The 16,862-nt window shown below is 27.9% G+C and overlaps 4 protein-coding genes across 4 annotated transcripts; all 4 read right to left on the bottom strand.

The window, feature by feature from the left end:
* Nucleotides 1–1,257: 1,257 nt before the first annotated feature.
* Nucleotides 1,258–6,514, bottom strand: LOC113794352 (uncharacterized). Its single transcript, XM_075821446.1, has 5 exons — nt 6,111–6,514; nt 5,298–6,029; nt 4,399–5,201; nt 3,696–3,867; nt 1,258–3,613 (listed from the first exon to the last, which is right to left on the bottom strand). Exons 1-5 carry the CDS (start codon nt 6,247–6,249, stop codon nt 1,863–1,865), a joined length of 3,597 nt encoding a protein of 1,198 aa, XP_075677561.1. The 5' UTR covers nt 6,250–6,514; the 3' UTR covers nt 1,258–1,862.
* A 2,457-nt stretch (nt 6,515–8,971) lies between these two features.
* Top3alpha (topoisomerase 3-alpha) lies at nt 8,972–11,561 on the bottom strand. The gene is made up of 3 exons (XM_027344512.2): nt 10,816–11,561; nt 10,138–10,749; nt 8,972–9,950 (listed from the first exon to the last, which is right to left on the bottom strand). The coding sequence occupies exons 1-3, from the start codon at nt 11,441–11,443 to the stop codon at nt 9,259–9,261; spliced, it is 1,932 nt and encodes a 643-aa protein (XP_027200313.2). The 5' UTR covers nt 11,444–11,561; the 3' UTR covers nt 8,972–9,258.
* A 79-nt stretch (nt 11,562–11,640) lies between these two features.
* Nucleotides 11,641–13,057, bottom strand: Hpd (4-hydroxyphenylpyruvate dioxygenase). Its single transcript, XM_027344518.2, has 2 exons — nt 12,137–13,057; nt 11,641–12,076 (listed from the first exon to the last, which is right to left on the bottom strand). Exons 1-2 carry the CDS (start codon nt 12,966–12,968, stop codon nt 11,760–11,762), a joined length of 1,149 nt encoding a protein of 382 aa, XP_027200319.2. The 5' UTR covers nt 12,969–13,057; the 3' UTR covers nt 11,641–11,759.
* Nucleotides 13,058–13,580: 523 nt separating this feature from the next.
* Nucleotides 13,581–16,834, bottom strand: Hel25E (ATP-dependent RNA helicase 25E). Its single transcript, XM_027344515.2, has 6 exons — nt 16,429–16,834; nt 15,959–16,368; nt 15,776–15,894; nt 14,565–14,693; nt 13,954–14,356; nt 13,581–13,885 (listed from the first exon to the last, which is right to left on the bottom strand). The coding sequence occupies exons 1-6, from the start codon at nt 16,644–16,646 to the stop codon at nt 13,872–13,874; spliced, it is 1,293 nt and encodes a 430-aa protein (XP_027200316.1). The 5' UTR covers nt 16,647–16,834; the 3' UTR covers nt 13,581–13,871.
* Between the last annotated feature and the right edge of the window lie 28 nt (nt 16,835–16,862).

The following is a 16,862-nucleotide window of genomic DNA, read 5'->3' as shown; positions in this document are numbered from 1 at the left end:
GAAATAATAATATTGTAAAGAAAAAAGAATGAAATTCTTTTCACTCTCTATAATCGATATCGATGTATTATGGTAAAATTAAAGTAAGTTTTTTCACTATCTCATTGCTATTATAAACTTTTTTTTTGTATTACGTTATAAAGAAATATAAATAAAAAAATACGTTCCATAAACGTTAATTTACATGTCTCTCTCTCTTTTATATAAATGATATTATGCATTGTTTTGTCTGGGATAGAGATTGTTAAAAACACTATTTATGTCTCGAATAATGATAATCATGAATAAATTCTTTCCGAAACAAAAAAGAGAAAAGAATAGACAAACATTATCAGACTTTTTTCTTTTTATATAGTTTTTTTTGTCAATCATTTTGATCATCGTCGTCGTCGGTTATCACATTCGTAAATAATAATAATGTATTATGAGTGCAGACAAACGAGAGAAACCGCAACAAAAACAACAACAAAAAAGTGTCAACTAAATTATATAAAAACTTTCGTTTAATTTAATCAAAAAATAAATCATTCTTGAATGTAAATTGCAGCCAACGAAACAAAAAAAAAAATTTAAAGTTCAGCATCGAAATGATATTTTTTTTTACAAACTTAAAGTGACAAACAACAACTTATCGAAAATAGGAAAAATCGTTACGAAACTTTTTTTGTTTTTTGTTTTCGTTTAACATTCAACCAAAGTCAAATGTGATGACAAAAGAAGAAGAAGAAGAATCTGATCCCATATGTGTATCCCAAAAAAATAATGACGTTTGATTGAATATCTGATGTTGATGATGATGATTTTTTTTCTTTTCAAATCATCATTATCAGATTGAATGACGTCATCATTTTTTTCATTTTGGTTTCTTTGGTTCAAAGATAACCGAAAGAAAATAGTTTTTTTTATTGAGAAAATAACTATTTCCAAAACAGATTCATTTTATTGACTTGATTTGTTTTTGTATCGATGATGTTCAATTTTCTTTTTCTTTTTTTTAATTCGTACATTGAACAAGCATTTTCTCCTTGATACAGAATCTTTGAAAGCTGTAGACGATAAACAACAACAGCAAAATAATCTTATTTTGTTGTTGCCGACAATGACAATCTATACCAGAAAATCTCAATTATGATGGACTGATTGTTTCTGTAAGATACAATAAGTGAGTGATAGAAAAAAATTTTCATTTTATTTCACACTAATAATCTTAACAAAAATATTATTTTATTTTTTTCAAAGTTAATGGATTGTTGTAGTTTGTTAATTTGGATTCAATTAATAATTTTGTTTTTTATTTTTGGTTTCATTCGAAAAAACCGATAACAAAAGCATCATTTTTGCTGTTGTCATTTTTGTTTTTTTTTGTTTGTTTTTTGTCTAAGGAAAGAGAAAAAATTTAATGTTTTTGAACCGAAAAAAAATGAAAAAAATTTATCCAACATTTTAGTAAACAACAACAACGATTGAATTGAACATTTTTTTAGGTTATCTGTATCTATGATACACACAGAATGAAATATGAATGAATGAAATAAAATGTTTTATGAAACAAACAAACAAACAATAATAATAATGATTATGGCTAAAACAATAAAACAGAATGAATATGAACAATGATCATTGATTCTGTTGGAATAATAACAACAACAATATTATGAATGAATTTTTTGCTCTTTTGCCTTGTATTTCTCCACATACAATCAAAATACTGATGATGTTGATAATAATAGACTGCGAGATAGGGAGAAAGTGAAAGGGAAGCGAATACAATTCATTGTTGATGGAATTTAACAAAAAACAAAAATAGAAAATTCTTTATCGATTTACAAACACACACATACAAACATTCAATTTTGTTTTCTTTATACCAAATCGATTTGAATGTTTGAATCTTGAATCATAATCATTTCATTCATTTTTGTTGATACCGATCGTTGTTGTTGTTGTTGTTGTTGTAATGATTTATTGTCCATTTTCATTTGAATTTGTAAAGAATGATCATCATCATCATCATGATGATAATAATTTTTCCATTGATTATAGTTAATATATTCTTTATTCTTTAATGCATCCTTGTTCAATTGAATTTCATCATCATAATCGACGTCATCATTTTGATTGTCACCATCATCATCACCGTCATCATCATCATTATAATCAATAATCGTACATAACTTTTTAATCTCATTGAATGAATAAAGAAATTCGTTTGTCATTTGTCCTTCAAGTACATCTAAATATTTCATTTCCCATTCATTAAATAATTGTCTAAAAATTTCGATTGAAATTCCTTGTTTAAATTGTTCAATAAGTAATAATAGTTCATATTTAGATGAAATTATTTTCTGATTTTCATTATTTTCGGTTATTTCAAATTGATTAGTAAATTTTTGTTGTTGTTGTTGTCGCTGTTCAGATGTATTTGAAATTCTATCATTAATTGAAAATCTGTTTTCGATATGATGATCATTTGAATTGAAATTTATCGTTTTTTCAATCATAATTGGATTTGATTTGATCATAATATCATCATCAACAACAACAACAATACTATTATCATTAGATGTAATCGATTCGATAGGGTTAGTCATCATCAATTTATTATTATAGTCACTATAATGATAATTGAATCCATTATTCAACTTGAAATCATTTGATTGTTGGTCATGTTGTTTCGAAATATTTTCATTATTATTTTCTTTTTCGATTATCCGCATAGAATTTTGCAATGATGATGATGATGATGATGGTTCATTTCTTTTTGCATTCGTTTCGACAAATTGTTTTTTGTCCATTTTCGATACTGTTTCATTATTATTATTTTTATTATTAAATGATTGGCGATTTTTGGTCGATTTAATTGGATCATCATCATCATCATCCATACAATAATGAGAATTATAGTTTTTTGTTGTTAAAATAACTTGATTAAATTGTTCATTGCCATCAGTTATTGTCATTGTTTTTGGTCGAAATTGATTATTATCATCCATAACAACAACAGTATTATTTTTCATTAATTTATTGTCATTGTCACTGACTTTGTACATTATCGAATTGGACAATAATCTATTATTTTGTTCAATATTATTATTATTCATTTGATATTCATTCAATATATTGACAATATTTGAATGTTTATTTTGATATGCTAAATCCATCGGTGTCAAACCTAAACAATTTCGAATAAATAATACTTTATTCAGTTGTTGTTTTGTCAATTTTTCCATCAATTTCATCAATAGTTTTTCTAATCCATATGCTGCACATAGATGAAACCATGTTGGCCATTGTCGATTATTATTATTATTATTATTATTATTCTGTAAAACATTGTTTGAAATAGCAACATCGAATAACGAAGATAGATCATGATCAACCTGATCAATTGTATCAACACCAAATGTTTGACAAATCAATTCGTCGTTTGGTTTTATTAATGATTTGATTTTTGTTGTTTCTATTTTTTTGTTATCAATTTCGGCCAATGTAGATGACAACATTCCATTATCATATTGAATTGTTCTACTGCCTAGAATATGTTGTCCATTCAAAATGATTGCCATGTTCAATGAAAAAGATGCATTTCGTGTTTGATTAACGAAAAATTTATCTGTGAAAATGAAAATGTTTTTACATTGATACAATCATGATTAATGGAAAGGAAACAACAAAAAAAAATTGAACAACATTACCTGGAATCTTTACAATCAAAATATTACTATCTATCCATTGCATCCAAAGCCAATTGATTGTACTTTGTCCATTGATAAGAACATCGATATGATTATGATTCATTAATAATAGTTTTCCATAATGTTTATCAGAAATTTTTTCATCAAAAATAATAAGAATTTTTTCGTTCATCTAATATATACCAAGAAACCAGAAAAAAATATGGGCAATAATAACACGAAAAAAACGAAAAAGATAAATTGAAAATTAAAAATTAAAAATCCAAGTTTAAATGTCAATATTCAAGAAAAGAAGCAGAAAAAAATGGAATATAATTGAATGAGAAAACCGGGATAGAAAAAAAAATAAATCTTTTTGTACAAATAAAAATTAAGATATGAAAAAGAAAACATTCATTTTGAATCGAATCAAATTCTAATTTTAAATTCATGTTTTCATTCTCATTATTGTATAACCAAGAATTGGATCGAAGAATATATGGAAATTTTTTTCTTCTTGCTTTTTCCTAATTAAATTCATTCATTGTTCAGTCTGTTAATCGTAAAAAGTTTTGCATTTGGAATTTATTTTTTTTCAGGAAAAACGGTTATTTATCTATTGGTAAACTAGTAGCATCATTCATCGATGATGTTTATATAAAAAAATTTTTGGAAATTTTTGTTGAATAAAATATTTTATATTTTAAAGATTTTTCAATATTACCTCATTAATCTTTTCCGGAAAAATTTTGAACAATGGATATCGATAGTTCAATAATGATGATTCAAAATAATGTAAATCGATATTTTGACCATCATGATTATTATTATTTGGTTGACATTTTTCACCATACATTTGTTGTTGCCATTGTATGAATAAATTTTCATTCGACAAACGAATAGCATTGTCATAAACAATATTGATGAATAAATTTTCTTTTTCAATTCGATAACTGTTGTTGTCATTGTTGTTGTTTGTGATGATATTTTTGAAGTCATTTTTATTCATGATCATCATATCATCATCATTGTTATTCATGTTGAAATTGTTGTTGTTGTTGTTATTATTAGCAACAGGAATAAATGAACAACCAAAAAAACAAGATAATTTATATTTGATTCGAAACATATTAATCTCATTGTATTCATCATATAATGCATATGTAATGATTTTTGTCATTGATGGCCATTTTTCATCATTGTTTTGTTTTTGTTGTTGTTGATGTTTTTGTTTTTGTTCATTCTGTTTTTCCTCACCACTGAATTCTTTAATTATATTTTCACTGATCATATTCTGATCATTGTTGATATATTTGCGATTATTATTATTTCCATTTTCACTATTCATATATTTAGTTTGTTTAGATTTTTTTCTGACTTTTGTTTTGTTATTTTTGGTTCGTTTGTTTTTTGAATTATCATTATCATCATTATTATTATTATCGGATCGAATGTTGGTCATTATTTTGGATGTTTGAAATTGTGTCGATTCGATTATAGGATAATCTTTGCTGCCATTTCTCATTTCTATTCGATTATTTGATAAAAAAAAGGGGAAAAAAAATAATGAGAAAGCCGGAATTTTTTGGAATTGATTGGAGCTATCTCATTATTGTTACTTACCGTTTTTATTATTATTATTTTGATGATAATGTAAAAAATTCAAACATTGTTCCAAATCAAACATGTCATCATTAATAAATTGTACTATTCTTGTACTTATTATTAAACAGAAAATAATATTATTTGAAAATTGTTGACATTGACAACGACGATGATTATGGTGATTTGATTCGATTTTTCGTTGTTGATATTGATCGATATTCACATTATTTGCATGGTAACAATTTATTCGACATTGATGATGGATGTCATTATAAAATTCATTATATAATTTTGATAATGTTGTTAATATATTCGATGTTATAGTTGTTGATTTTTTTTGATCATAACGAATACTACTACCATTAATATTATTATTATTATCATTGATTATTGTATGGTTACAATCATGATGATCATCTATATTGATCAATTTTGTTACAAATATCAAAGATTTTTTATTGACGTCATTACTGATGATATTCAATTTTTGGCCACAATAATCAATTTTTTCATCATTTTGTTTGTCATTGTTGTTAAAATTATATAATAATTTAGAATGTTGTTGTTGATATTCACCATAGTGATCATCATCATCATCATTTTTATTATCGTTATTTTTAAATTGTTCTGGTATAAACCAATTTGGATGATCATTAGCATAAAATATAATGATCATTTTTTTCGAAACAAATTCCTGATTACAATTGATACTATTTGAACTATTAATCGTATTCTGTTGTCGATTTTGTCCTGTTAAACAATACAAAAAAAGAAAATTTTAAAAACAGAGGTAAAATTTATTGTTTGACCAATAAGGAAAATCAGAAATACCTTTTACTTTGGACAATTGTTGATGAGAATCTTTCGAAACATTCTTGGTTCTAATACAAAAATGTTTATTCCATTGTTTTATTTTGATCAATAATGTAACGAAAAAATCAAATAATTTAAAATTTTCTTCTTGTTTCATGTTTTTTTTTCTTCTCACAATTTTCTTCAAAATCTTGTTTCAAATATTGTCTTGTCGATTCGATCATCGGAAATCAAATGAACGATACAAAAATGAAAATCATGAATGAAAAAATGAAAATTTCAAGAAAAAGAAGAAATCTTATTATGTTTCAAGATCAAAGGTCAAACTACAACTATACATATGATTTTTTTTCATTCAACCCGAATACAATTGTCATCATTATATATTTTTTTTAGTCAATTTTGCCGGAAGAAGCTATGATTATAATAAAAAACAAAATTAAATATTGAACTTTGACATTTAAACACAGACAACATACAGTGTTTTTTTAAGAAAAAAAACTACTGAATGAATGTAGTTGAAAAAAATAACGATTTCCATATGGTCATTCATATGACCGTCATTGTCACCCATGTAAATAGGGGCCATACCATACAAAAAAACATGTGGCATTGAATGAATGTCATCATCATCATCCAGATTGTTGAAGTTTGGGTACCGTTGATTATGCATCTATACATGTGTGTTTGTGTGTGTGACAATTACAATGACCCTAGGATCCTCAAATCGAATCAAATTTCTTTATATTAAGTTGTCTATATGGTCATTGTTGATTCAACTTCAATAATTTCCCTTGAAAAGAAAACCATCCTCATCATTATTATCACCATCATCATCGTCAAGATTCAATGGAAGAAAATTTATCTTAAATTTCTATTTGCTTTTTGCAATTTCTTCTACAAAAAATACCATTGTAAACTTCATTAAAGACTTGAATTCTTTAACTAAATTTCAGTTTTTTTTCAGTATATGGATCTATTAGAATATGTTTGGATCACATGAAACTTGAATGAAAAAAAAAGAAATTCTGACAAAATGATGATAAGAAAAGCGAAAAAAAAAATTCCACAACCAAAATATAAAACAAAAGAATTTTTATTCATTTATTAAATTTTTTGCGTTCGAGAACATTCTAGCTTCTAAAAATAACAACAACAAAGATTTTGAAGAAAAAAAAATTAATTTTATTCAATTTAATAATGAAAATATATTGAAAATAATAATGATAATGATTATAGTCAAAAAATAAAATAAAATATTTCAAAACATCATCATTTTAATAATTGAACAAAAAAATAATACATCTGTTGCATATAAGGCATAACCAAATCTTATCTAATCTAAATGTTCTTATTTTTTTTCTACCCATTTAATCCCCACACACACAGAATGCATTCATACGAATTTTTTTTTTCTTCTTCTTGCAATGATTATTTGTGCATTGGCGATATAAAAAGATTTTACTATAGGGGAAAAAACGTGATCCACACATACACGCCGAGAATCACCAATGAAGAATCAAAGTTCAATAATGTTGTACAAATTTTATGGCTCAAATTTTATTTCCAGTCAATTCGTTTTTTTTTGGATTTAATTTTTTCTTTCTTATTGACAATCAAATAAGCAAAAAGAAAAAAAAATATTCACATTTGAATTTTCCATTTCATGTTTCTTCTCGGGTAACCAAGTAATTTGAAATTGGATTTTTTTTTCTCTATCTCTCTCTCTCTCTCTCAAATATTTGTTCGTTTAAAATTTAAATTCGTCGGAAAATTCATCATCATCACTAGTGAATTTCGTTAAGCAATAAAAAAAACGGATATCAAAGAATTTTAAAAAGAAAATCTTAAAAAGAAAAGCAAACATTATTTTCGTTGTTCAAGCTAGACATTCTTTTCTTCCCCTTCCCCATACTTTTAAAGAAACAAATCCCGATATTATTGTTGACAGTTTTTTTTTGTTTTGTTTTGTTTTTTGGCACAACAAACCCTTCAGGTAAGATAATTTTCATTTTTGTTTTTGTTTATCATTGTTATTATATGGACATTGGACAAACAACAGCAACAACAACAATGACTATGGTGGTTATTTGAAAAAAAAATAAAAGTATCCAATAATGTGTTAGAGGATTTTGAATCCATTTTTGCACCCGAAGCTAATGTCACCATTTGAACCCCGAAACAAAAAATTCCAAATAATAATAATAATAAATTACTTAGTGTAACGAAACGGAGAAAGATAAAATCAAAAATGCACTGATGATGATGATGATGATTGAGACAAATAGAAAGACATAATATATTCAGAAAATGAAAAACAACAAAACAAAAAAATCCTGGATAAAATGACTTAAAAACAAATAAAAAAAAATCAGGAAAATTCACATTACAAGATTCGATTGCAGACGAATGATGAACAAACATCATAAACAAAAAAAAAAAATCGAATGTTGGATATCGGACCATGTAATAAAAATTGTTGGATACAAATCCAAACAAAACAAAAACACTGAATTGAATCAAAGAATATCATTTTTGAAGAAAAAAAAATTCTTTGAAAATTTAATGTAAGTTTTTTTTATGAGAACAAAAATCATTTATATTATTTTTCCATGTCGAACAGAAAATAAAAAGAATTTCATATTGAAGTGATGTGTTTGTCTGTGTGTGTGTGTGTTTATGTGAATTTCCAAGAAAAACGAAATTTTCATTTATTCAACTTTGAACGAAATAAAATATTATTATTATTATTAGTTGTATACAATATTGACAAAAGAAAATGATTTTGAGAGAAAAATATTTATTTATTATTATTTACAAAAAAAAAAAAAAAAAAAAAAAAAAAATTGACAACAAACAATATTCTGACATAAATAATATTCTTGAGAAAAGAAATTAAAAATTCCACAAATGAAATAATGGAATAATTATTTCTTTTGAAGAAAATTTTTCGGAGAAAAATAGCTTTCTTGATGAAAACACACATTGTAGACATCGACAATACATATGTTACTAATGACATTTTAAATGATGGAATACTACTATCTGGAATGGATGGTTTTTTACGAATCAGATGTACCAAACAAACAAAAACAAAAACAAAAGTGTATTGTCATTTACTGCCAAATTTGTCAAACGTAAATGGTCATGATGATGATTATTTAATTCAAATGAATTCAATAATTTTCTGAAATAATTGATTACGATTTTGAAATGATTCATGATATACTTTTTCATATAATATTAATTGATTACGTAATATTTCTTGTGGATTTTTTTCTCCATTACAAATTTGTTGTAATTCAATTTCTAATTGTGCACGTAAAAATGGTTGTGTCATTTGTTCTTCAATTTCCATATATGCTTCATAAAGTCCAATACCTAAACCTTCTGGTTTTAATCGTCGATCATCCATTTGGCTAATATATTTACGATCTTTAATTTTTTCAATATGTTCAGCATGAGTTGCATCCGTACCGATACCGAATTTTTCCATCAATGCAATCAAATCAGATTCGGTTAATAGCTCCGGGGCTGTAGTACGGCCATCTTTCATTAGGATAGAATTTGGATGAAAACATTCATCTTGTACAAATTGTGGTAACTGTTTTTCACCCCAAAAATCATATTTATATACTTCTAGATAATTTTTTTCAATTATACGCAATCCTTTTGCATGAAATGTTTCATCATTGATTTCAATATCGACCGTTTCTTCTGCACCAATAGCATCAGCCCAACAACAGGCCAAAAAATGTCTAGTTATTAATTCATATACTTTACGTTGTTCACCATCGGTCAGATTGGTTGCCGGCTTTGTCGGATGAATGGGTGGGTGAGCTTGATCCGATTTGTTTCCTTTCGAACGTCGAACGAACCAACCGTAAAGCAATGATATGATAAAAGACAGAAAAAAGGCATAGACATCATTAGTGGATTGATCGAAAATATCATTTTTTTTAGAAAAAAAACTTCATTGCCAAAAACAGTAGAAAAAAATGAATAGTATGGATAATAATAGAAATATAACAATGAACAAAATTACCATTTCTAGGATTGGCACCGCCTCGTTCCAAAATACGATTTGCATATTGTCCCCATTGTTGATTATCACATTGTGCCTGAATTAAATCATTCAATTTGATTTCAGGTGGAAATTTATTCGTTTCTGTACGTGGATAACTAATAAAACCTAAATTATAAAGACGTTCGGCAGCAATCATTGCACGTTTAGCATTTATTTTTAGTTTAGATGATGCCAAACGTTCGAATGTAACTGTATCCATTGGATGTGGGCGATATTTAGATGTACGACGATTATTTACTTTTAACACTTTTGCCAAAGGATTTTCCATTATTTTTGCCATTATGGCTACACATGCTCGCTGATCAAATAAACGTCGTTTGTTCCAGGTAAATGTACAATTCATATTATCACGTTTAACATTCACTTCAATAAACCAGAATGGTTGTGGCTGAAATTCTTCACGTTCTTTCCAACGTTCAACAACAAAACCTAATGTAGGAAACTGGCAACTACCATAACTGATTATACATTTTTCAAGATGAGGTACAATTCGTTGTAATCCTAGGGTTAAAAACCGTGTAAATGCAGCACCGATACGTAAATCTAATTGTTGTCGAATATCTACAGCATCTGGGGAAAAAAATATTCATAAAAATAGAATGATTATTTATAAATATGGTTAGATTAAACAAATACCTGAAATTTTCTTATCGGGATCGGTCAGTGAATTTATGGCTCTATAAATAGCAGCACCAGTAATTTCGGAAAAATGTGCTCTCAATACACGAATACCAGGTTCTATTTCTTGACAAATTTTTATGATTTCAAAACCAATATTTTCTCCTTCACGATCACAATCGGTCCATATGATTAACAATTGACAGCCACAAACTTCACGTTCAATAGTACGCTTGATTAATTTACATTGTTCTGAACATGTGGTAGTGATTGGTGCCGAAAATAGTACTCGTGGATCACATCCATTCCATTTACCATAATCACCTAAAAAATCATAGTTAAGTAAATGGCCTGAAACTGATGTCATTATCATCTGACATTGTTGATTTCTCAATACAGGTAACTGTATTTGAAATTCATAAACTTTATTGAATTTTGAATAGCCTTCACGACGACGTAAAGAACCACGGCTCAGAATATTTGCAACATTTTTCGCCACATCATTTTTTTCGGCAACATTCAACACTTTCACCATTTCGGTGATCTTTTTGGCAGTAGCGAAATTTCGACAACAATTGAATATTTTCTTAGATAGAACCGAAACATCAAAATTTTTAATTACTGTATGATTAAACAATGAAAACATTACGAAATTATCGATAAATAAATAATTGGCGCCAAATCGAAATCAAACGGCCTCAGATTGTGGCCAGTCTGATGAAATTTTCATATGCGTGCGTCGACTATAACAACAACAATCAACAACGATGATCGATTTCAGCTATTTACACATCATTGGCAATTTTTTTTTATGAAACGCAAAATTGCAAAATTAAAAAAAAATATTTTTAAAAAGAAATTTTATTGCAAAAAAAAATCATTGACATGAAAAATTACCCAGTTTAGCATAAGGATAGAAAGATTCGATTCAAAATCAATTAATCAAAAACGATTTGAAGCATTCATAAATTTCCTCGTCGTTCCTGTTCCAATTCGATCGATTCGAATAAAGTTTTAAAATTTCCAGCACCAAATCCTTGATGATTACGTCGTTGAATAACTTCCAAAAATAGGGTCGGACGATCTTGCATTGGTTTAGTGAAAATCTGTAACAAATATCCATTGTCATCATAATCGATAAGGATGCTCAATTTTTCCAACATATCCATATCTTCGGCCACTTTAGTCGGACTGTTTTTAAGTTTCTCACGAATCATTTCATAATAGATTTTCGGTGCTTTCAAAAATTCCATACCTCGTGCACGAAGTTTACTGATAGCTAAAATAAAATGAAATTATTCATTCATTTTGAATGATTTTTTTTAAAAGTAATTCTTACCGGAAATAATATCCTCTGTACGCAAAGCAATATGTTGCACACCAGCTCCGCCATAATAGTCAACATATTCTTGTATTTGACTTTTTCGTTTAGCTGGTGCTGGTTCATTGATTGGCATTTTGATTGTTTCCTCATAATTGGCCATTACGATCGATCTTAATGCAGAATATTCTGTATGCATTTGTGTATCATCCACCGACCAGAATCGATGAAATTGCAATACTTTTTCATACCATTGAGCAACTTTTTCCATTTGATTTTCCGGTTGATTACCAACAACATGATCGATATGAAGCAGACCAATATTTGGTAATGTAGATAAAAAATCAACGATTTCTAATTCAGATTTTTTATAACCGGGTAAAAATGTTCCACGATATTCACGACGATCGACCAATTTATGTACTGTATCACCATATGTTTGTACAGCAGCCGTTTTAACCGAACCAAATTCATCGGAATCGATACGAATTTCTTGAACAATTTTACCACCACGTTTTCGGGCCATTTCAACAATATATTCAATATCTTCTACATCGAATGCTACCACTTTTACACCATCACCATGACGAATTAAATGTTCACTCATTTCAGTATGTTGTGGATTTAATTGTGATTGAAATTCAAATATAATTTTATTCTGTTTAACAACATGGCTAACAATATCACGGCTACCAGTTTCTAAACCTTTATATGCTAATGGTTCAAAACCCATATGTACACAATAATATGTAGCCGCTTGTTTAGCATTACCAACAATAAAGGTAACATGATCAAATTGAATGAAACGACCACGTTCTGGTTTTGGTCCTTTATCCGTATAGGATGTCATTGTTGAATTGTTTAAATCGAAAAAATAACTTTTGATAAAATAATTGCTGAAAAAATTTCTCTCGAATCATTCGACTGGCTACGTTTTGATTTCCATTTTTATACCTGTCGTATGATGATAATATGACCTTCGAGAAAATTAGGAATTCGAACAGCGAATTTATCGATTTTTGAAATCTTTTAATTTTTTATCCATACATTTTTTATCTTTCCAAGAACGAATAAATAGAAGCAAAAAAAAAAAAAAAAAATCAAACGCAATGGATAACAAAAATCTGAAGAAAAAAAAAATAGCAAAACTGGTCTAGCCACTTTGATGATACACACATAGCAACATTAATACAACGAATTTCAAATGTTTTCTTTATCAACAAGTTTCAAATGAAAGATTCTTATGATGAAAATATGATTACTGAAAAACAAAATGAAAAAAAATGAAAAATTTCCAACGGCAAATTACAAAATTGAAGGGATTTTCTTGTTTCCAAGGTAAACATCATAACATCAATTCAACAAACGAAAAACATTCACACACACATTTACTTGATGCAATTTGAAAAAAATAAAATAAAAAATTCATTTTTTTACAAAAACAAACCAATGAAGTAATGAATTTATTTGAAAAATGTTTTTTTTAATCGATAACCAAGAGGTATTATGTTAATTTTTTTTTGTTTGTGAATCTTTTCTTCATTCAATTAGATTCGAAATGAATTATGAATTACAAATCAAAACCTATAGAACTATTTTGTGTATGAATTACAAAAAAAAGACAATGTAATGCTTAAATGATTGTTGTTACTGTTGTTATTGTTTATAAATGATTTTTTTAAACCAATAAAAATAATTTGAAGATAACGTTTATATGGTATAGTGATGGAGTGGGCAAATCTAATTATTATTTTCATTTGTCTTCGACTATATAAAAAAATAATAAAAAATTAAATTAGAAATCTATTTTTTTTCAAAATTAAAAAGAAACTTACAATAGGTAGACACGTCAATATCGGCAGGCATTTCTGGAATTGAAACATCAAAACGATCTTGAACACTATTCAACACTTTTGCATCACTTTCATCGCTTACAAACGTGATAGCTAAACCTTTCGTCCCAAAACGACCGGCACGAGCAACACGATGTAGATAAGTGTCACTATCTTCGGGCATATCGTAATTGAATACGATATTAACACGTTCAATATCCATACCACGACCAAATAGATTAGTAGCGACCAATATACGTTTCTGGAAATCTTTAAATTGTTGATAACGTGATAATCGTTCCTCTTGAGTCATAGCACGATGAATAGCAATAGCTGGGAAATTTTGTTCGACCAATAAAGTTGCCAAAGCAACACACCGTTGTACACTTTTAACGAAAATGACCACCTAAAAAATTTAAGAAAAACAAATGTTTGAAATACCAGAAATGGTTAGCGAATGAAATTAATGTTTAAAATTCAAAACTAAATCAATCTAACAAAACAAAACTTGATTTCCGAACACTTTAGCACTCATGAATGATTAATTTACAATAACACAAGTGACTCTAAGCTTCGGGCGTTTAAAAAAAACAATCATAAATTGATAAACATACCTGATTGAATTCTAAATCATCAAGTATTTGAAACAATTTTCGATTCTTTTCCGAATCTTTAAGTTTGACGTAATATTGTTGTAGGCCATGTAATGTGAGTTTTGTTTCATCCACGTATACTTCCATTGGCTACAGAAAAAAAAATCCGAAGAACAAGTAGAATGTAGAGAAAAAATGTTGATTAGTACCATAAAATATTAGATATAAAATTAAAATGGATACTGTAGCGATAATGCTGTTTCTGCCATAATCTTCTTGTTTTTTTTCATCATCATCATCATCATCTATGATAATCTTCGATGAATTCGACCATCGATCAATTTTTTTTAAAATGGAATAAAATTCATAAATCGACATCGGTAGCAGCAACATAGCGGCAACAGTTGCATCGTAAATTTTTTAAAAAAAATTCAATCTCCAATCCATGGATTTCAAAAAAATTCAAGGGACTGCGATAATATCGGCATTTGACGGCATCGAAAACAATTATACATCAAATCAACACAAAGATTGAATGATTTGTAAATGTGTTACAATCGAGCCGTAACAATATGCAATCACGGAATTGTCGCTTTGTAATTAGATAATAATAATTGAGATCAATTCATTTGATTTGGTTCGCCATATTTTTCATGATGTGAACGTTGAAATAATTCATAATTGAGATTCAATCGATTATGAGTGATAAAACCCTAGCACTTTTTTTTCTTGTTGAAATCAAAAAAACGTTGATGCTAATCTTCTACTTTTATTTTGCTTAAGTAGTTTCACTTTCTTTTGTATTCCAAAATAAAATAGTTGATTCATCTTTCTTTCATCACTGGGTGATGGCCTTGTCAATTTCTGATATATTTTTTTTGCTTTGTTTTGTTATATTAATGGGAGAGCGGCTAATTTTTGATTAAAATGCGCAAACAAAAAAGCCACATTATTTTTTAACGGACGAATAATGCTAATCACAAATAACGTGGTCCATTTGAAATCATCGCAATAGATGAGATGAGCGAAAAAAATGAAAAACGAAACGACTTAAACAAATTCGGATGCCAAGAAAAATCTATTGACATTCATTTGGCAGCCTTATTTCATTTGATTAAGGTTGCGTTCAGGATCATCGAGAATTTTGTCGATTTGTTGTTTCACGAAATTCAACAACAACCAACAGGCAGTAACGTATTAAATCGCTTCGGAATGTATGGTTCAATGCTTACATCTTGCATAAATTTTTTGCAGACTGGTCGAATATCCTTTGACAATGTAGCACTAAACATCATGACTTGTTTTTCATGAGGAGTAGCTTTGAATATTTCTTGAACATCTCGTCGCATGTCTAAAATAGAAAGATAAAATTTTAAATAAAATTATAATTTCAATTTTTCAATTAAAAAACTTACCAAGCTGTTCAAGCATTTTATCGCATTCATCAAGAATGAAATGTTTGATATTTTTCAGGTTCAGTTTTTTATTACGAATCAGTGCCAAAATTCGACCCGGAGTACCAACAACGATATGTGGTGGATTCATTCGAAGAACTTTTTCATCATTGGTAATGGTGAGACCGCCGAAGAAAACTGCCACACGTATGCTAGGCATATATTTGGAGAAACGTTCATATTCTTTGGAGATTTGAAATGCTAATTCACGTGTATGACACATGACTAATACGGAAATTTGTCCATCAACTGGATCCAATTGTTGTAATGTGGCCAAAACAAAAACGGCCGTTTTACCCATACCGGATTTAGCTTGACAAAGAATGTCCATACCCAGGATAGCTTGTGGAATACATTCATGTTGAACCTCACTGAAAATTGAAATAATTATTTAATAATCAAGTAATCAATAAGTAATGATATAAACATACCTAGGATGTTCAAAACCACAATCAACAATAGCACGTAATAATTCGGGTTTCAATAAGAAATCACGAAAACCACTCGAATGGATGGAAACATAGCCAGCTTTTTTTGTATCGTTCACGGTACCATTATTATTTGCCTGATTATTGGAAAGATCACCACCAATTGGTGCCTGTTCTTCATCTTCCTCATAATCTAACAAATCATTATCATTATCGGCCATTATTCTGAAATTTGATGATTGATTAATCAAACTAAACTATAGACAAATTTTAAGGATTGAAAAAAAAGATTAAAATGTAGATCTAGATGGAAAAATTTCGATATCGTTGAATACGAAAAAATTAAAAATTTTCGATTTTAACAAAACCGGTGTGGTCCGTGAAATGATGAACAAAAGTGAGAATAAAAGCCAAAATGGTGGAACAACACAATACAA

The sequence above is a fragment of the Dermatophagoides pteronyssinus genome, unplaced genomic scaffold, assembly GCF_027571235.1.
Source record: "Dermatophagoides pteronyssinus isolate colony J.1.1.1.1 unplaced genomic scaffold, Derpt_VIB-CSIC_2022.12 sq0010, whole genome shotgun sequence".
Classification (NCBI taxonomy): Eukaryota; Metazoa; Arthropoda; class Arachnida; order Sarcoptiformes; family Pyroglyphidae; genus Dermatophagoides; species Dermatophagoides pteronyssinus.
Note: the sequence above shows the minus strand (reverse complement) of the source record. Positions and strands in the feature narration are given on the sequence as shown.